Below are 21200 nucleotides of genomic sequence, written 5' to 3'. Positions count from 1 at the left end.
GGAAGGAAATCAGACACATGCCTAAGCGCTCTCCTTGGTAAGGACGTTTCTGTAAGCAACAGCCCAAGAGCCACCCTGCGGAGCACCGGGAACCTCTGCACTTACAAACGGGATCTTGAAGGCTCCGCAAGGAAGAAATCCACTTCCCGGCCCCACAGGCCCCCCTGGAGCTGGCAAGTGTGCTTAGAAGGGCACATACCTTGAGAAACCACTCCGCTCTTACCTGAGCTGTATCTGCTGCGCAAACAAAACATCCTGAACTGATCGGCTGAAAACTTCTGCAGGAAATCCTAAAGTCCAATGACAAAAAGACAGCTTCGTCATTCTGTTAAATTAACTTTTTATTGAGTTTTCTGCCCTCTTTTTTAGTTTCACRGACTATTTCAGACTAATGAACATTACAAATAACCCACATTTGCAGTTTTAGATTAAAACTTTCAAGTCTGAATTGAACAGAATCTAATTTCATAGGAAAGTAATATATAAATATACACATGTACATAGATCTGAGATACAAACCATGCCACCCACAAATGCATGATGCAGAAAAATACTCTGCAATTATGATCAATGTAAAATAGCTAAGACTATTGGAAAAAGCAAAACTAAATTACTGGACTAAGATGGGGGTACAATTTGGCAGGGAAGAACTCCTAAGTTTTTCAAATTTTAGAGGAAAAAAAAAAAGATTAAACTCCCTGAAATAGCTAAGCCTGTCATTTTTCCTATAGGAACAGGACATCAGGTCTTTTTTATATTCCTTTAATTTACCTGTGTAAGTTATGAGTGATTTGGGCTTAATACTTAGCTAGCTTTACTTTGCTATTGCTATAAAGAATTTCATTTACTCAAAAGAACTTCTTAAAAAGCTTATGGGCACTTTTTTAAAAAGCTTATGGGCACTTTTATAACATTCAGTCACTTAACAACTCCACTTGCAGCCAGGAAGTTGGACAAGGTGCAAATTAACTGTGACCACTTCATTTCTCTCTTCCTTTTAATTAGCAACTTGGTGGTATTAAGTGCTACAAACTTGCTATCGCTAATTTGCTGATTTWAAAAAACTGCCACTGAAACAGAAAGGCACAAGAAGTCAGTACAAATAAGCAAATACCAAAAACTTGGTGAATTTATGGATGCACATCCCAAAATTTAGCTTCGGCTACAAACTTAAATGGCCTGAACACTGCAAGTTGCACAATGTCAGCAAYGTGCAGTGTCTCCAACAAAAATTAAAGTTATTGAGGCAATCAAGGTAAGCTAAAATCAAGAAACAGACTGAGAAAACTAAATAGATTTTTCTATAAACTCTGTACAAGTGAATATGCTCAATGTGCCTGGAGGTTTTATGTTGCTATACAGAGGGTGAACAACATGAATAAAGCAAGGAAATAAATTCTACCGAGGCAAACTCTGAATTTGGGAAGAGATAACAGAAATCAGAAAAATCACTTTTTTAGTTTGGGAATAAAGGAGCCCAGAGGAGGAAAGTCTCCTAACTCTCCCAAAGCTGGCTGTGTGGCAGTGCCTGATGCCTCCACACTTGATTCAGGGGGTCAGACTTTGTAGCTATGTTAAAAAATCAGAGAGGGGAAGAAGGGGGAAGCCAAACAGCAGCCCAGCCGGGCTGGGAACATGGAGCGMGGCTGCAGGGAGGCCAATCCAGGGCTCGGGGGCCACCTGGAAGGCGCCAGTGCCCGCGGGGACGGAGGGAGGGCCCAGGCACCCTCACACTTCCAGAGCACACATAAAAAGTTCCTCATGGGGCTTGAAGACACAGAGAGACCACACGGGGAGAAATCTGGTTCAGTGGACTCAAAATTACTCACAGGAGAGGATTAATCTTTGTTAACTTCATCTAACCACAGAAATTAAAAGGACAGAGCTGCAACACAAGGCAGATCCCTGGTTTCCTGTTGTTGTTGAGCCCATCACTACTTGCTAGCAAGAAATTTTTGTTCCCCTCACACACAGKTTTTTTTCTCAATGCAACCAAATCCCACTAGAAAAGTCAGTGAACGTCTCCATACTTTTTTATCATTATTACTTTTGCATGTGTTGCATTAATAGTCATTTTTCGCCCTGTCTACAAGATCTGCTTACACTCGGGAAATTTCTTCCAAAATGTGAGTAACAGACGATCTTCCTTGGGGACACCAGGCTTATCTGTGCACAGGCAGCACCAGGAGAACCAAGAGTAAAGCAGCTCAACTTGAATCCTGCTTTGAAAGGGATTTTTAATTGGTGTCCCAAGAGAGCAAGGGGGAACACATGTGCTCCAACAGCCTCTTCAGCCTGGTCTAGGGCAAGAAAATTACCCTCTTCTAACAATAGGTGTCAGTCATCAGTGTTAGTACGGCTGGATCAGGCACCTGAGGACAGTTAAACCCTGCTCTGCGCTACTTCAAAGCCTTCATTTCAACCTCTTCATGAACCTTCCTTCAGAGGGAAAAAAAAGGAAATATCAGAAGTCCCTGTTTCAGTGCACGGAGAGACCTGCCTCTGGAAAAAGCTTCCTCTCTGATGCAGTAGAGCAGGACGTGCTCGTGCCACCYGCTGATGTTGAAGGACAAGGCTCTGTGTGCAGCAGCAAGAAGGTGGCAGTGAAGAATAAWGGGGAATATGAGGGACCGTATGTGCCATGGTACAGCCGTGGGATACCTGGTAAGTTCCAGACAAAACATTAAGACTCATACAGGATGAGGAGAAACACCCACACTTTTATAAGTCACCAAAGCACATACAAACAGCAAGAGCAAGCAGGAGGGAGCCGTTTCTGTAATGCTAAAGYCTAGTGCTGGGCCCAAATGCTGCTTCTGCAAATGCTCTCCCCTCGGTCAGAGCCAAGTGCCAGAGGCAGCTCATGAAAACCCTTAGTTTTTATGAACAGAATCACATTACATCCTTTGCTCCTCACCTTCGAGGTTAAAACAACTGCTGAGTCAAAGCAAGTTTCCTACGCTGAAATGCAGGATAACACGTAYGCCTGTGCCAGAAAAACACTCTTAATCCTCTTAGTCACTAGTTCTGTCACCACAGTGTAAGCACACACACTCAACTGTTTTCTCAAAAGAGGGCTATGATTAAAATTCACCTCTTAAAAACAGTTGTTCAATTCACAACAGTAAGTTACCTTAATTGTTATGTAGTTTTTTAGCGACTTGGACATTTTTTCTTGACTTCCCTTAACATGTAAATGACCTAGAATTAAAAAAAAAAAAAAAACAGATATATCAGGATAAATTAATGTACTTCTGAACTGGGAGTGAATGAGGAAAAAAGCTCTGCATTGAGACACTGCAGTCACTGAAAGTAGCACACCCTGAGACAGATGTGTGCCAACCATATCCATGAAACACACATTTTTCCACACTTTTGCCTACAATTCCACACACTTCTCTGCCCTCAACATTGGCTGGGGGCATTTTAAAACATAAGAAAATTTTATTAAAAAAATACACTAATTCAGGAAAAAAATAGTATCCCTGAACATAAGTGGTGAAAAAATAAATTACAAACAAGCAAGCACTTTTCCACAGAAAAGTGGAATTACCTTACCTACCTTACCTGTCTCGTTTGACTCTCCAGAAATATTTTAATGTCTTTAAAGATCTTTCAGTGATCTCACAGAACAATATTCTTGCCACTATTTTTTTTAAGTTGAATTACTCATTGGCAGGTGCTACCCTATAATTTTTTATTTCTAAGGTTTATTTTTTGTTGCTTCAAAACACCATGTGTTGAACACAACCTTGATATTTTTGTGCATTCCCTATTCTGAAACTTGATCAACCAAAAATTCAGAGCTAGCAGATTGCCAGAAGGGATTAGAGAGGATAAGGAAGAGCTGAGGTTTTCTGAAGATCTATTTGAAAAGTTACTGTAAAACAGGTCAAATTTTCTGGAAGACAACTGTTAGATTTTGCAACTAGCTTGTCAGAAGGAACTTTCTGAAAAAGAACGCTGAATTTCTTGATTCATTTTCACAATTTCTTCATTGACTTTGGCATGTCATTCATGTTGAAAAGCTCCGTCGGCAGCTTATAGTCACACAGTAAAATTAGCAAGGAAAACTGAGAACAGCAGAGGACTACACCTTGGGAAATAAACCCATATATGCTACCCAGGAGTCCCTCCATGGCAAGCAGAGCAAATAACAGCTATGAGGAGCATCCAAGCAGCAAAAGGGAGCTCTACAGACCTCCTACACCACGTCCACTTGCAGCTTAAGCTGTCTAAACTGTGTCATGCTGAAAGCACATGGCTTTTTATCACAGCATCATGGTCCAGTCTCCCTCTAGAGCATTTTAATAGCTGTTGTGCTGCCCTTTCCCACCACAAAGAGTTGTGTCTCTGCTCGCAACACAGCCCCTTCACACAGGTATTGCTCTGAGCGGGTCCTGCACCTGGACCGGCTCCTTTCCTGCCATCCTGGTGGGTTTACCAGGTAAACAGAGAAATCACAGAATCACAGGAAGACTTGGGTTGAACTTCAGGTCATCCGACGACCAAAGCCTCTGCTCCTAGCAGGCCTGACTGGAGCTACAAGATGCTCAAGAATCAACAAGCGGTGCTTGAAGAAGGGAATTCATTTTTGGTCTCCTCACCCTGTGCTGCTGTTTAAAGAGCTAGCGAGGACGGGTGATATTCAGGGAAGCCTCTTCCCTGAATCTCGATCTGCTGTGCCTGACCTAACCGTGTAGTTAGGCCAACCATCTGGGCAGGCCTTGGGAGGCCGAGACAAGGAAGGGAGAGGGGAGAATGTGACTAGGATGCCTAATTTGCATTAGTTTACTCTGTGTAATCTCTGAATGTTGCTAGGGCTTCCAGTAGCTGCACTGGAGTTCGCAGGGCTGGAAAGGGAAGGAAAGGAAAAGGAAAAGGCCTCCTCTGTGAGGCCTGGGAGAGGCGGCAGAGCTCAGCACGGGGCCAGAAGGRGCCCTCAGGGCCACAGTAGGGAGGAGACCCCAGCACCAGCCCCAGCGCCACCGCTGAGGGGAAACACCCGGCAACCCCGAGGGAAAACGGGAACATGTGGCCCACGCGACACTCGGTGCCTCTTCAGAAACACAGCCTAAAGCCTTAAACGGCTGCTTCTATTAGAACAGTAACCCTACACGTTACCGAGAAGCCACAACTAACACAYGGTTTTCAGGTGTTCAGTTACTCGCAGAATCCATCACTTCAACAAACCAACATGGCTGATTWCCCTGCTAACCATCCCATCAGCACTCTGCCTTTACTCGGGCTTCACAGCCCAGGAGTATCCGATGCCTACGGGATGCTCCAGCGAGCGAGAAAAGGGCCAGCCCCTAACACRCGAACATGCTTTTGTTTCCAGAGACAGGAGGGTTCTTGATCAACAGGTTTTAGTTTAGGTCCAACGAAAGGTTTTAGTTCTTGATCAAGAGCCCAACCAGCTGCCCGGATCCTGTGCATTCCCTCACAGCTTTGTGGGGAAATCTCTAGCTTTCACAAGCAGATGAAACTCCCCATCCTCCTCTTCTGGATGCGACAGCAGCGTACTCAGACATGGTGGACAGATGCCCAAAGTAGCCTCGTGCTCTTTCTGAGAGTGGCTTGAATCAGCAAGAACTCTACACGAGAAAGACACCTTCAGTCCCATCCCCAACCACCCGTCAGTTCTGGTTTACACAACGCGCTGCATCAAGGGTACGACGGAACCCGAGATCTGTGGATCCAGAACCAGCTAGAGCAGAAGTCAACCATCAAAACAAACCCTCTTTTTCATCATGTTTGCCCTAACAGATGAGGCCATTTTCACTACTGTGTGATTGAGAATACGGCCCTATCACTCAGGCTGTCAGAAATGTTGGACACTGGCAGTGTGTGAAATCCACACAAACTTCTTTGGAAAAGGGGAACAGCTTGCGTTAGATTTTTTTTTTGCTCTTGTAAACTTGCTTCAGTATTGATTAACTTTAGGCAGTCAAATTAAAAATAAGATGATCACATGTTTTCCTCCTAAGATTATCAGTAACATCTGAATTTGAAGCATTTCTCTTGAAGAGTTTCATCGCTTAGATTGGTTTCATTGAGGAACCACAAAATATAAGGATTTTCATAACTTTGGCTTGGCACTCTTCCCAGAGTACAAGTAGTCTAAAAATAATTCCTTATAAAAAGATTTATCCCCAGTGCAAGGATTTTCTTCCTGTAATGGGGATCATGCCTCCAATTCTGTGTGCGCTAAAATTCCTAAGTCTGTTACCAGAATAAATTGTTTCTCAAGCCAAATCACTTGCCCTGAATAATTCACATTATTGTCCTCCAGCAAAACTTCTTGACTTAATGAATGTAATCCATCAGCTTCCAGAAAACTCTATGTTAGTTACCCTTGAGATCAAGTTCCTTCTGTTTTGAGAAAAATACACAAATTCTATTTATTTATTTTCAAATAACAATTTCCCTCTAGTTTTGATGACAAACATTAAAAAAATATATATATATGAAATGTACTGGATATTGCCAGCTAGAGCCCTTCACTAAAAACCCATGAACCTCAGTGAGGAGGGCACAGAATTTCCCAGCACTTGAGGACTGCTAGGACACCCTGGAGGATGCATCAGCCTCTGTTGATTTCTGACAGGCTCTACACAGAGAACTGGAGCTAGAGTTCAGTATTCCGTCCACACACTGCAAATTTAAAATATTTTAAAAGGAAAGCCTGAACAATTCCCAGAGTGGACAACAGGCTCAGTTCTACAGCTGTTACTCAGACAAGTAGTTCAAGGCATCTTGCACAAGGCATTCAGCAGGAAGAGAGACTGCAGAATTGAATTAGAATTTAATCAGCTTCATTTCCCTGGAGATCATCCAAAACAGCGAGGCTTGCAATAAGACAAAATTTCAAACTTCCTATCAATGGTAATTATAGTAGCACCATCAATGCTTGGCTAGCAAAGCAGCTGGTCACAGCATTAGCAAGGATAAGAGAACCTCAGCTCAGATGTTATTCTGGAAGACCACAACTTTGGCGGTTCATAAGCTCACACACCATAGCATTCTCCTAGGTCTTTGTTTCCAAAAACATATATGGCTTTTATTCTCATTATTAAAAGCCTTTCACTGCATTTACAAACACAGGCCATTTTACTTAGCAATCTACCCAAAACTTTTGTTTAAATGCACCAGCAACCGGTACCAAGAGATGATGAGTACAAGAATAGTTTATTCTAGCTTTGATGTTTTTAAAATATTACGATCAACTACCTGTCTTACTTGTCCCTTTCACCCTCCTGCCTTCAGAGTCTGAGGGTTCTATTTCTAAGAAAGTAACAGTTTCTTCTTTTAGAAGGAGGATAAAAGCACTCACAGAAAAGATCAATTATTTTTACCCTCTTYCTGCAAGACTATTACAGATGAAATAAAATTTGAAACCATCCCACAAAAATAATTGAGGAAATGCAAATGTTCTTCTATGTGAAGAACCCTTATTTCTGTATTTTTAGTTAGGATTAAAAATTATACACAGGGATGCACATAGCATTATTACCTAGAGATTCTCCCAGATGAAATTTAGGAGTCTTTCACTGTAACTATTTTACTAATTTACAAGACAACCGTTCTACTTTTTTCAGGATTCATTTCATTTATGTTTCTTCACCTACTATCTACTTAGTGACAACAGGAACTTGGTCATTGTAATAGAGATTCCATTTGCAAACATTCCCCGTTTTCCTCCAGATTTCCAACAATACAAACACAATGCCTTAGGAAAAAAAAAAAAAAAAGCCCCTTGAATTTGCACACAGCTCTCAGGTGACTAGTATTTTTTACTTACCAGAATGCAAAAAATAATTCCCCCATTGCTCACATTGGTGATATGCCTCACACTGTGCAATTTCATTTTCATGGTGAGGAAATGCAAGATCTATTCCACCAGTATGGATGTCCAGATGCTCTCCAAACACTGCACTGTAACAATATTTATATATAATATTTATAATATATATAAACATAATATTTATATATAATAGCAGAACACTACAGACTTTCTTTTTTCTTGGCAAGAGAAATGTACAAAAGAATAAAACAGAACATCATAAATACAAATATGTAATTACTGCAGTATCAAAACAAGACTTTAAACAGCTCTCAGACAAGAAAATGGCAGCAAAGCCTCCCTACAAGTCCATATCTGCCTACAATTAATTTTTTTTTTTAAACTAGGAACAATTATTTTTCTAACTTAAATTCAAAGACTGCAAGCAGGACATTTCCTTTCTTGGGTCACTGAATCAGTATCAGACAGTGGCCTTCATCTGCAGACCAAGCAGCTTCRAAGTGACACACATTTCTTTAAACTTGATATCATTACTCTTCCTCTTGTACTATTTCTGAAAGAATTCAGGCAATGCTCTACATAGAGGAGAAAATGCTTAGTCCTACACTGTTATAATAGCAAAAGAAAGTGTCTCATTCGTAGCTCATGCTAATGAGACTGAAGAATCAAGGCTACTGAAGTTCTAAGAGCATAAATCCACAAATGGAAGGAGAAACCAGATTGCCACATGCAGCTGAATTTCCACGAGTGATCTGTTGATAATATAAACGTCAAATTCAGGAGCCCCTGAGCTATACATGTGTGGGGGTAGGAAAGGACAAGAAAATCTGACTCCCTTGCCTGTGACATCCCAAACTCACTCCTCTCGTGCCGGGAACGCTGCTCCATCTGTGCAGGTTGGCCCAGTATTCACCTTTAACCAGCAGCATTTATAGGGAGACMTGGGTTGTGTAAGGGGTTCATGTGGTAACATGAGAGATCAGAGGATCCTGGTTAAAGCACAGGAGCTGTGTACCATCCACCACCCCACTGAGTCTCTACTGCCTCACTTGGGACAAGTTAATTACTTGGTTTTGYCCTTCTGTTAAACAAAGACAATATTTACATTCTCACAAGACAGCAAATGCCAAGTGCTGTGCCCAGTATCTGCAGACACTGGAGCTGGAAAAGAAAAACTGTCTATGTAAGTAGAAAATAAAACACAAGATGCACACATGTGTGCACACAAGACATACAGTATCTTTCCAAGTGTCATATCAACTTGTCGTTCCTCTTTTTTGTGGTACCTGGCTGGAGAGAATCACAGTATCACAGAATATTCAAGGTTGGAAGGGACCTCTAGAGATCATCCAGTCCAACCTTCCCACTCAAGCAGGCACACCTAGAGCATGTGGCATCCAGGCGGGTTTGGAGATCTCCAGAGAAGGAGACTCCACAACCTCCCTGGGCAGCCTGTTCCACTGCTCTGTCACCCTCACAGGAAAGAAGTTCCTCCTCGCCTGGAGATGGAACTTCCTGTGTTTCAGCTTATGCCCATTTCCCCTTTTCCTATCGCTGGCCACCAATGAAAACAGCTTGYCCCCTTCTTCCCTGCATTCTCCCTTCCTGAACTTATATATGTTAATCATATCCCCTCTCAGCCTTCTCTTCTCCAGAGAAAAYAGGCCCAGTTCACTCAGTCTCTCCTCATACGAGAGATATTCCATTCCCTTAATCATCTTAGTTGCTCAACAGAAGCCCTTTTTGTTGCCTGGCTGATGGTCACTTTCCAAGCTYATGCCCACCTGCTTCGTTCCATGGGCTCCAAAGCCAGACTCAGCCTGGCTCTTCACAAGAGCAACTCCCTCCTCCTGACTTCCCTGCCATCTATAGAGGAGCAGATCCCTTCCTCCTGGCAGATCCCTCTGCCCACACATCTCAAATATACTCTAAAATTAATTCACCTAAATGACTTCAGAGTTTGAGATCTTTAGTAAAACAGACAGGCAAGTTGTTATTGTTTAAAGGGAGTACTTGATGGCTGACTGTGACAGTAAAGCATTTTAGATGACTTAGAAAATTAAGTTTTCCTTTCTATACAGCCTAAGATTACTACATTTATGCTCTCATAGGTCATGAATCAAGTCCTACCTGCATGACAGGAACCTCCTTCAGTCACACTAAAATGAATTTTTACAGAAATACAGAATATATGCAGTATCACATTAGCAGATGGACCATTTCTTCGTGGGTTGTCATTTCTTTCCTAATGTACATGTCTGTCTCAGGTCACACTTCAARCAGCATGCTTTTATGCACTTCACTTGCTTTAACTGCTCTTTCACAGTTCCAGAACAATTTGGTGACAAAAAAATCAACTTTACAAATGCTTTTCAAAATTACGAACTAATGACTAACAACCCCAGGATAACACATGAAAGAGAAACCTAAAGCAATAGTTCCACTTACTCAGCCCGGGCTCAACTCTCAAGATAAGAAAGGATCAGACCTCAGCAATTTGTTATTAACTTCACTAAAGGTCTGGGACTAATGCAAAAAACAAAGTACCACTAYGGATCTTCCAGGACAGAGGAGCTAAATTATCCTTTTCCAAAATACATAAATGCATAAGGCCACTGCAGAGAGAGTAAAGTATTATAATCCTGCAGAGAAAATAAAACAGTACTCCAAATTAAAAGTGAATTAATTTAAACCAGCTATGAGCAAAATGCTACTAGGCACAATTCATACTGTGCCCACGCAATACTCTCATTTCTTGGTGGCACAGTGTATCTAATACTACGGATGRAAAACTAAGTAATGTTTTGATCACTAGCACATATACCCACATAAAGGCTGTCGTGATAAGGACAACCAAATCTCACAGACTCTCTGGAGTTCAGGTGGGAGCCAACACCTTATCCTTCTAATGCAGCACTGAATCCTTGACAACTTGTGCTAGAGACTGAACCAGAGGGGAAGGACGCAGATGAAAGAAGTGCTATAGCATCTGCTAAAACGGATTACTCAGCTCAAGCCAAAAGATGGGATCTTGCATGGAAGACTAAGTGTCCGTGTCTTTCTTAAAAGAAAGAAATTACTAAAATGCAAAAAGACAGCTGCTCTGTTAAGGTAGAGCTCAGCTGGTTTGAGTCGCATGTGACACCCAGCATTGCAGAAAGAATTCGGATTAAAACTGATGCTTTCTACTGACTAGGCAAAATACTTCCAGCCTTGCTGCTACTGTTCACAGCATAAATCAAAAATCAGCACTGGATTTAAACCCCAAGACATCTGACCTTGCTATGGTGGAGCACTCAATGTGCCATCCAGGTCTTCCTCTTCCCCAGGGAGAGGTCCAAAACAGCTCCTGAGGCTTGGCAGCCTTCCACAGGGCAAAATCTTTACTGTGCCGTTTATCAGAATCAGCTGCCAAGAACAAGTGATTTGTTATTGGGGCACGTCTCAGAAAGAACAGACAAATGAAAGCAAAAGGAAATGCACAAGTAGATTTATCCTCATTTGCCCAGCTTCTTTTTCCTGTATCTTTCATCCCTTCCCCCTAACACRAGGCTTCCAGTTTGCTGAACAAATCTTGGAGTTCAAAATTTTTAATTTTCAAATACTTCAAAAATTAAAAAAAAAAAAAAACTTTGAATTAGGCTGCTGCAGGCTAAAAAAAAAAAAAAAAAAGGAGGTCGAGATTCTTTATTACATCTTATCCTTTGAGTCTCTTTGGTCTTTACTCATTTTACATCTTTCATTCAGTTACTTATCAGTCAGATTAACACCACAAACAGGTTGATCTACAGTGAGAGGGAAAAGAAAGAAAACAAATATTTTCTTTTTCCTCTGGGTCACAAATCATTTCTCATTTTAATTCTGTGAAACCAAAGGCAATGCAGAGAACACCAGAATTATTCCCAGGTAATAAGACGTTCCGGTATCATTTTCACCAAAATTTTAGATGAAGACAGTGCTCTCCTCCCTGCTCATACTTGGTGCTTCCCTGGCCCCAGATGACACCAGCCCGTTTTGCCACAGCGCTGCAGAGAGCAGAGCCACGTCAGCGCCATCAAGGAACCCCAGAACAGGCTCTCTGCTCTCCATGATTTTGTTTAACATGATTAACATGTATAAGTTCATGAAAGGAGAGAATGTAGGGAGGAAGGGGCCAAGCTCTTCTCAGTGGTGGCCAGTGACAGGACAAGAGGAAACGGGTGTAAGCTGAAACACAGGCAGCTCCATCTCCACGAGAGGAAGAACTTCTTTCCTGTGAGGGTGGCAGAGCCCTGGCACAGGCTGCCCAGGGAGGCTGTGGAGTCTCCTTCTCTGGAGGTCTTCCCAACCCGCCTGGATGCCGCCCTGTGCCCCGTGCTCTGGGTGTCCCTGCTGGAGCAGGGGGGTTGGACTGGATGATCTCCAGAGGTCCCTTCCAACCTTGAACATCCTGTCATTCTGTGATTGTTTGTCAACACGTGCCCTTGCCTTGGACACAACAAGGTACCTATTTGAAGGAATCCAGCACAGCAGCGACTCACACTGCTCCAAGGTCCCTGTTCTTAATTATTTAACACTGCTCATCTGTTCAATGCACAGTGATGTTAGACTTACTTCGATTTTTAACACATCACAAATGAAAATACTTCATGTTACTGGGTCTAAGCCAATTCCTGTAGAATTCCTGTAGAATCATTTTAATGATGAATGGTGATAAATCATTTTAATGATGATTCTCCACTAACAGGTTTGGGGGATTTTTCTTTTTTTTAAGCTGGTAGATGGTCATTTTTCTTGATCCACTCAGCTTGTACTTTATTGATATAGAGTCAATTTCTATTCAGAATGTCACTCAATATTAAATGAGGCACCTTACCAAAAAAAATCTATTACACCTTCATCAGTCAAATTTGACAAAAACTAGGATGATATTCCTGCCTCTAAGTTGTATGAACTGAATYTTCACCTTGACAGTCTGACTAGAATGTGCTGACTCCATCCCATCCTTGCCCTTTCTGAGTATTATTTAAAAATATAAGAAGATAAAAGCTTTTTGTTGGTGGTGGTGTTTTGTTTTTTTGTTTGTTTGTTTTTTGGTTACAGACTGAACAGCCACAAAATCCCTAGAAAGGACTGTACCTTGGGAGGTCATTAACCCACTCCCATCACTGCCATTCTCCCACTCAAAGCAGGGTTACCTAGAGAAGGCTGCTCAGGACCTTGACCTGTTGAGTATCTTCCCTCTCCTCCCCCCATTTTAAATGGAATTTCTCATATTTCAATGTGTTGCCTCTTGTCCTGTCACTAGGCACGACTGAAGAGCCGGACTCAGTCTGGGCTCCTCCCCAACTCTCTCTCCTCAAAGCGGAACAACCTCCGCTCCCTCAGCTTTTTCCCCTTGTACCAGGGATGTCCCAAGCCCTCAGCTGTCGCTGAGGCCCTTTGCTGGGCACAATCCACCATGGCCATCGCCCTCATGGACAGGGAAGCCTGGAAGGGGCCGCAGTGCTCCCGGTGCGTCGCCCTCGGCCTCCTGCCCGCGCTCCTCCTCCCGCGGCCAGGGGCGTTCGGCCGCCCTTGCTGTGAGGGCACATGGGGCCTCAGGGCAGCTCGGGGTCCTCCCAGACACCGCCATCCTGCCCCACAGCGCTGCTGCCCAGGGGGCTGCTGCAGGGGGTCAAGAGGGCTGCTGCAGGGGCCATTCACCCACAGTTTTGTCGCAGCAGCGGCACCTTCTCATGGCTGAGCAGGAGGGCTACTCCCCTTTATCCAGGATCCTTTCCCAGTATCACTGCTCTTTCACGCGGCCTGGAGGAACCACCAGGCACCCAGGGGAGCTAACAAAGCCCTAAACACAGCGCTGGTTTGTCTGGGGCAGCAGCTGCCTTCACAGCTTCTCCTCTCCTGGATGACTCTGTTTTTGACACCACAGGCTGCAGCTGCCACTCTCTGCTTGGGTGCATCTAGAGTGGAAACATCCTGGATGCACAAAGAGACTGACCTATAAGCACCTGCTTTCAATTTCTGGATGCAAGGATGAAAAATATCCCATTTTGATGTTCTGTTTGAATGACAGTAGTCATTTGCAAAGAGACAGGGGCAAAAATGACATGCTCCAGTAGTTATTCCATAGCCTTTATTAACAAAGGTTAAGAGGGAAAAAAAAAAAAAAAAAAGCATAAGAGCTTAAAACAACTTCTGTGCTTACCCAACAAGACACACCACAGTAAATCCCAGCACATCTCTAGCTACACTGAGTCAGGGATCACTTTGYTACTCTAAGCCCAGGGCGCACTGGGAGGGCAGTTACAGCCTCKCCACACACCTCTGAAGAACTGTCAGCAAAAGCACCTACCCTCTGCAAGTGCCAACGTTGAAGCTACTCCAGAACAGAGCTGGGAAATTTTTGTCTGCAATTCCTGAGCATCAGCCCTTCAAGTTCACTCAGCAATTCCAAGCAGACTTTTCACTGAAGAAGTGCTGAGCTTCAGTGTACAAAGGACGCAGACCTGCAGCCAGCCCTCCTGCGGGAGGAGCTCRTCACACACAACTCAAGGAGACTGCAGAAAGCTTCAGCAAAGCTGCTCAGCAACAGCACTATTGCAGCAGACAGGACAGAGCCAGGACTACAGGCCTGCCTTACCACAGCCTACCGAGAGCCCTAACACCCCCCGACACCATCTGCTCAGCAGCAATTTCGTAATGAAAGGGGCAAACTCGTCTCGTTGRTACATCAGAAGGGTGCAACTGTCCAAATAGTAGCACAATAAGACAGTGTTTCTCGTGTCTGCTCTCGCCTGCCCCATCACTGGCTGGCGCAGAGGCTGGGGAGCCAACCTCCCTGCTAGACATGTGTGCACCACTCCGAYATTTAGTTAAGAACTAGAATTGTTCTCAAGCACCTGACCAAAGAGATTGAAATTTCTCTTATAGCGTCAGCAGTAAGATTTCAAATAATAAAAACACATTTTAGAACAGTGGGGTCTTAATTGACCAAAAAGCTGACTACATACAGCGGGTTGGATTTTTTTTTCCAAACTGTTCTATGAAGCTTTACACATAAATAAAGAGTTCAAAGTACTGACACAAATCATTGACATCAACTTACCTGATTCATCTTCTGCACCAGGATGAATAGTAGTTAACACTCCGTATCTCTTTCCCCAAGACTTAACATCAAAATAAACATTGCCTAATAGAAAATAAATGTTTAGTTTTATATCAAAGACGGGGTACATTCACTCTGCTGCTCTGCTGATATGATGAAGAGATAACACTTCCCTGAAAGCAAACCAAAACAAAGTGCCATTGAACTTTCATTTGAGATTCTGAACTAGAAATTCAGAATTACTGCACCAAKAGCAGCACACGTTCCCATGTTTTCTGCTCTCCAATAACTTCATAACATTGCAGTCCCATGTGCTCATTCTTCCAGGAAAAGATGCACCTTTTCCTGGAGATCCTGGACCTGAGATTCCCATCCATACACAACCAGCAATCCCCTCCACAGCTGAAGAGCAGTCTATTGCTAATCCAGTTATAGAGCAATCGAGTCCTCCTGCAGCCCCCAGCTCTGCTCAAGAGCTTGCACGTGTCACTGTTTGCAGACAGGAGCTATGCAACCCACAGGAGATGCCCATCCCCTGTTTGGGGTCAACAGGTTTCCCCAGCTCTCCCACAGCACCCAAGCCAGGACTTCCCCATGGGATTTTATGTGGCCGTTTAATTACAGTAAACAACTATGCTGGTGACGAGTTACATTTAACGTGGCAATTGGGCAACAGCTGTTCTGGGCAGTGCCAGCTGTGTGGATGAGTCGCTCACACCCTGCCTGTTAATCCACAGCGGGAAAAGCTGGAGCAGGCACCTCCTGCCATCACAAGGCAGGGCTGCTAAGAGCACTGACACCCTGCCCAGGTGCTAACACGGGCTGCCCTGACACACGTCTTACCTTCCAYGGTGGCGTAAGCTTGTCCATGAGCAATTATTCTCTCTATAAAGGAAATTATCTGAGGAATGTTTTCAGTCACTCGCATATATACTGTAGGAGGAAGGACCTTGGGCAAAGAAACCATAACAGCTTATTAGCCTGTGTGTGAAATACACTGCTGCTAAGCCACTTGGTTCTCRCGAGATTTGACAATTCTTATTTTTTTCTGCTCAATTTCACCTTTCAAAAAAAGGCTGCAAATAGAATAAGTCATAGATAACATTTATAATATAGGTAATAAAATAAAGTTTGAAGAGCAGAAAAAATACACGCACACACAAGTATCCACTCAAGCTTTCCACCAGTTTCTGACAGTACTCTGAACTAGAAGTCATGTGAAGTCAGTGTTTTATGTTTTACATGCTGAACACCATATATGTTTTAGTAAATATATATTATCATCGAACCACAGCTCAGCTGCATAAGGCAAAAAAAAAATTTTTTAAAGTCTTATATGAAACACATTCAACTCCTGCAACAATSGGGGTTTGATTTCTTTTTCCTCTCCCCTTACTCAAAGCCATTTTCCCCCCAAAAGAGTGAAAAGGAGTAAATCAATATTCAGAATCTTAACAATATTTCACCACRCAGTCAATCAATTTATTTCTTCAGATCAAACTGTCCAAGTCAAATCCCTGATCCCTTATCAAAATAAAAGCGTTAAACTACTCTCAAATTTAGAAGTTGAATTATCCATACCTTCAAGGCAGCCATATCTTGTTTAAAGTCTTCTTCATAAATACGAGCAAGAGCTATTGGTGATATATTCATCTGAGGGGGAGGGGAAAAAAAGAAAAAAAAGAGGGGCAGATTAATAAATTGCAAATCAAAGTAATAATATAAAACATTGCAATCATTTAATCAGTCAGTTAATAACTAATTGGAAGTCTTACAGAGAGTCACAGTGACGAGCCAGAAAGTTTAATCTAACATTCCAGGTGGCATTTACACTTGAGAGTTACCAAAATTCAGTATCCATCTTTTAAAGAGAAAGCAACTAAAGACTGAAGCAACAAACTCCTTCCCTTCCCCTCGTGCTCCTCGAGGGAGAGGCTCCCACCAGTGCCCAGCTGCCCCACAGGGCAGGSAGCGAGATTCACTCCACCTCCTGGCAGGGGACCCTGACCCAGCCTGCAGGTCAGAAAGACATCTAAGGCACTTCAGAAAGTCAGTGTTATTCCCATACATCAATACAACCAGAGACAATTAACTGAAAAGCAGTTTCATGTTTTGCCAAGTACAGCCGTTCTCACCTACCTTTTCCCACACTCCGGTACCTGAATTGTTTACAAGATGAATYCAGTTTCACCATTCAGGACGGGGGCACAGCCAGGCAGGCTGCTTTTCAGACTGCASGTGCCCACCACAACCCGGGCAGGCTACTGGGGCAGCAGCCAAGAGCTCTGGCCACGACGAACCAGACGCTCATGCTGCAAAAGGCAGATGCTCAAAACGGAGCCTCCGAGACCTGCTGCTGCCTGCACAACACCGTGTTCTTCCAGCACCAGCACCAAGGTCATTTTCATCACCCATTTAAGCTGCTGCTTTGAGCAAGGGGAAGAGAAAGGAACTTAGGGGAAGACAGGGAGATTTCTCCCATCCTTAGATATTCAGAATGTGAGCAGAGTCATCTCTACAAAGGGGACATCGCATGATCACCCCAGACAAGATGCCCCACTTTTGGACTCTATATAGACAAGACCCGAAGGATGGGGAATAACAAAGGGAGTTGGGAGTCCAGCTGGGAGCTGCTCATAAATGTAAAACTCAGTGAACTGTCAGGCTGTTAACCTCATTAGAAGGCTTGAGTCTATCCTTTTAGTAAACTTTACCATTTTTGCAAATTAATCCAACCCCATCAAGGGCCCACTCTTGGCAGGTCTGACCCATACACCCAACATCAGCTTCCAAGCAAGCCATGGGCTCAGGCAGGATGGAACAAACTTCTCCAGGTGCTGGTGCTGCCCCAGTGGCTCCCCCACGCACGCTGCTCCGCGCGCTGCTCCGCATGCCCCAACGCCTCGCGACAGCAGCAGCTCTTTGAGACCAATGCTGAAAGAGCAGYCACGACGACAAAACTTCCTCAGAGAAAAGCCCGAAACAGCCCGGTATCCGGCACGTCTTGGATTGCTCTTGGAACGCTGTCCAGCCCTGCTGAAGGTTCCCAGCATTGGCCTTCCAGAGACACCACGAGGGTGCAGGGACAGCCGCATGGAGCCAGTGTCCCTCTGCACAGCCAGCTGTGCCAGACCCCCAGGGCCAAAACTGACTGGAACTGTCAGAATTTAACCCTAATTCACACAGGGAACAGCTTAGGTCTCTTCTGTTACACAGTACTACACAAATAGCTGTAGAAAACACCACAAGCTTGGGCGAGGGATTGGAACCAATACCCACCTCATTGGCCCTTTTAATTATTTTGTCGTCTATGTCCGTAATCCCCATCACCATGATGACATCAGTTTCAAAAAATCTGGTCATTATTCTTCGAATGATATCGAACCTAACGTAGGAACTRGAAAAGAAGAAAAAAAGGAGCTTTTAGACATGCATCTTTGAGAATAAATTTAAATAACAGTAACCAACACCACTAACACCCACAGAGATATGTTAAATGAGCCAATTTTTGGAATACCAAGGGCTTGAGTAGATAAAGCACTCTGCCAAAACTAGTTACAAGCTGCACAAACAGTCAGGCCCATTTCAGTTGAACTGGTCTACCCTCTTCTGGCATTAGCAACACATTACATCGCATTTTCTCATTTTCCTTCTGTTGCRTCTCTTCAGCAAAACTTCAACAAGAACTTGAAGATATGTGGGTGTACCAAAGCACCCAGACACCCTGTTACAAACTCTGGAAGGAGAAGCACGCCAGTGAAAGGTGGTTTATTTACAGACATAAGGAATCCGGGAAGGGGTGACATTTCAGTTCTTAAATTCTTACTAGGGATATCAAGCTCATCTCCATTATTCACGGATTGAGACCTTCTACATTGGTTGTGTTTGTCATGATTCAAATTAATAAAAGAGGCGAAGAAAAAAACAGAAAGTTCAGTGATAAGGAGGTATTCTGTTCCCAAGAAAACAAACTTGCAAGAGAGACAACGGGGCTGCCACTGGCACCCTACTCACTCCCTGCACGGGACTGCCGGCTCCTTCCCGGCGCAGGGATCTTCCCAGCAGGCTGGCCCGCGCCCGGAGCGCCCGTTCCAGCCACAGGGCCCAGCTGCCGCCGAGGGCTCCATCCAAGCGCTCCGAGGGCTGGAGGTCCGGCCAGGCCCCAGAGAGAAGCGGAGCGGCGGRAACCGGAGAGAAGCGGTCACACATGCACAGGAAAGGGGCTGTTCCTGCCCCACACACCGCGGGATTTAGCCGCTTGGATAAAGATCCCCTCCTTGCTTTGGTGCAGGCGTATCGCTACACCACAGCGGGAAAGAAAACGGTATGGGGAGTCCCCGGAGAAGGAGCAGAGATGATAACACAGCTGCTTATCTGCATGGCACGCTGCTGTGACGGCAACGTCCAGCCCTACCTATTCTCACTCGGAGCAGCACGCGAGGAGGACGGGAACAGGCACCACAGGAGGAGGCCTCCAGGCCGGGAAAGCCCASAACTGCTAATGCAGACACGGAATCAAAAGCAAGGGATAAAAGAACAGGCCGAGGTAGGTCTTTTAATTAAGAGAATCTGAACATGGGAAAGCAGGAAGAACCGCCAACAAAAGCCTATTCAAGGGACAAAAAGCAAGGCCAGAAGGCAGAAATCTCACGCTTAGAGAAATCACATTCTAGGTCCACTACACCATCTARTATCTGTTATGGCAAACAGGAAAATGAGCAGACACGTAAAGGTCACACAAGCTACTGCACGGCTTGTGCTGCTGCCCAGGCCTCTCCTGCTGGAGCACAAAGTCAGAGCAATGAGACCTTATGTTGAAAGAGCATCACGCACACAGAGCAGAGATACTGAGAGAGGAAAATAGGAGTAAGGAAAAAAAGAATCAAGAGAAATAATAGCTGTAGTATCAACATTTAGTGTGATTCACCGTGCTGAAACGATGTAAAACAGCAATATGAAAAGGGTACTGGAGAGCAGCTTCCCCTGGTCCGTAACTACTGATTCATGCCCAACAAAACCACGGCAGAACAGCGATGAACACAGGGGAGCAGCCAGGTTCTGCAGCAGGAGCATCCTTCACCCGCTCCCTCCCATTTCGCCCCTTCTCGCGTTGAACGCTGCTGTTTAGGGGGCACTCTCGGGCAGCGCCTTCCTCCACATTTGCTCCCAGGATCAAAACCACAAGACGGGGAAATTCGAAGGGTTTTAGAGCACAGAGGAGCCATCTCCTGGGGATGGAAGTGCTTCCACAGTTCTCCCTGTTACGCCAAGAGGTAACGGGAGGACAAGGTCTGTGGTTTTAGGAGAACGTAAACCAAGTAATAGAGGCAGGAACTCGGTTGCCTTTATATAATTGCTCCCTAGCTGTGATTTTGAAGTGCAGTTATTTCAAGATGAACGGTAACACTGGATATAAATACTCCAGGGCTCTAGATAAGCCCGCTTGAGCGGCACCATCGGACTAGACCATCTCCAGGAGGCCCTTCCAAACTCTCCCATTCYGGGAAACACACACATTGCTAAGGAACGGAGGGGGTTGGTATCACAGCTCCCCTGTGCAAAGTACAAATGAAATAATCAAAGATGTTTCCAAGATGTGATTTTCTTGGTTCTTAGATCACTCGTATAAAGCCAGGATAAGTTTTCTGGTAAGTCCAGACAAAGGCAAGGAGGACAACAACAACAGTACCRCGCACTTAAGGCCAGGCTGTCAACTGCATTTCCATACGGTTCCTGTGACTCCCTGGCAGCCTGCGAGACAGGCGGCGAGYGCGGCTGTGTCACCGCGAGCTCCGGCAGCCGCTCGCACAGCCGCGCGGCTCCGCGTGTCCCCGCGCCAGGCGGCTCCGAACAACCGGCAGCCGCGGGGTGTTCGCAAGGTCACTTGCGACGCAGGAGGCTGGTCAGGGCAGTTGTTGCACTGACCTAGCGGACATGTGTACCTGGCRAGAGTTACTGAGCTGTTACTACCTCAGAATTTTAAGGCAGGTGAACTTTCAAAAAATTCCTGATTTTTAACCTTGAGAACACCTTTTTAACAGTAAAACGACCCCAGGCTGCTTTCCCTTGGTGCTGACACAGTGTCCAAACTAAAGGCAAGGGAAGAGACGCGCGCTTTACACTCTGAGGTGGCACTGAACGAAGTGCTGCGTGCACAGCTCACCCATCCTCACAAATAGCTGCCACCTTAAACAGTTTGCTCTGGCTTGTTTTGCCTCTTCCTGGGATGGATAGTACCTTCCTCGGGTATATTGAGGTCGAGAAAAATACAATAAAAAAATAAAAGAAATGAAAGAAATAAAAAAT

General features: G+C 44.4%; 1 protein-coding gene across 1 annotated transcript in view; it reads right to left on the bottom strand.

The window, feature by feature from the left end:
• Positions 1-18286, bottom strand: part of CARS2 (cysteinyl-tRNA synthetase 2, mitochondrial) — a 30053-nt gene extending 11767 nt beyond the window's left edge. Inside the window, exons 1-8 of the mRNA XM_026036658.1 lie at positions 18174-18286; positions 16476-16547; positions 15738-15843; positions 14895-14978; positions 11086-11215; positions 7805-7938; positions 3134-3201; positions 224-290 (exon numbers count right to left, since the gene is read on the bottom strand). Coding sequence (XP_025892443.1) covers positions 224-290; positions 3134-3201; positions 7805-7938; positions 11086-11215; positions 14895-14978; positions 15738-15843; positions 16476-16547; positions 18174-18257 — 745 coding nt within the window. The 5' untranslated portion in view covers positions 18258-18286. The remainder of the gene's footprint in view (positions 1-223; positions 291-3133; positions 3202-7804; positions 7939-11085; positions 11216-14894; positions 14979-15737; positions 15844-16475; positions 16548-18173) is intronic.
• Positions 18287-21200: the final 2914 nt, after the last annotated feature.

Source organism: Nothoprocta perdicaria, unplaced genomic scaffold (assembly GCF_003342845.1).
Source record: "Nothoprocta perdicaria isolate Ctin4 unplaced genomic scaffold, notPer1 scaffold_183, whole genome shotgun sequence".
NCBI lineage: Eukaryota > Metazoa > Chordata > Aves > Tinamiformes > Tinamidae > Nothoprocta > Nothoprocta perdicaria.
This window is presented reverse-complemented; position numbering and strand designations above follow the sequence as displayed.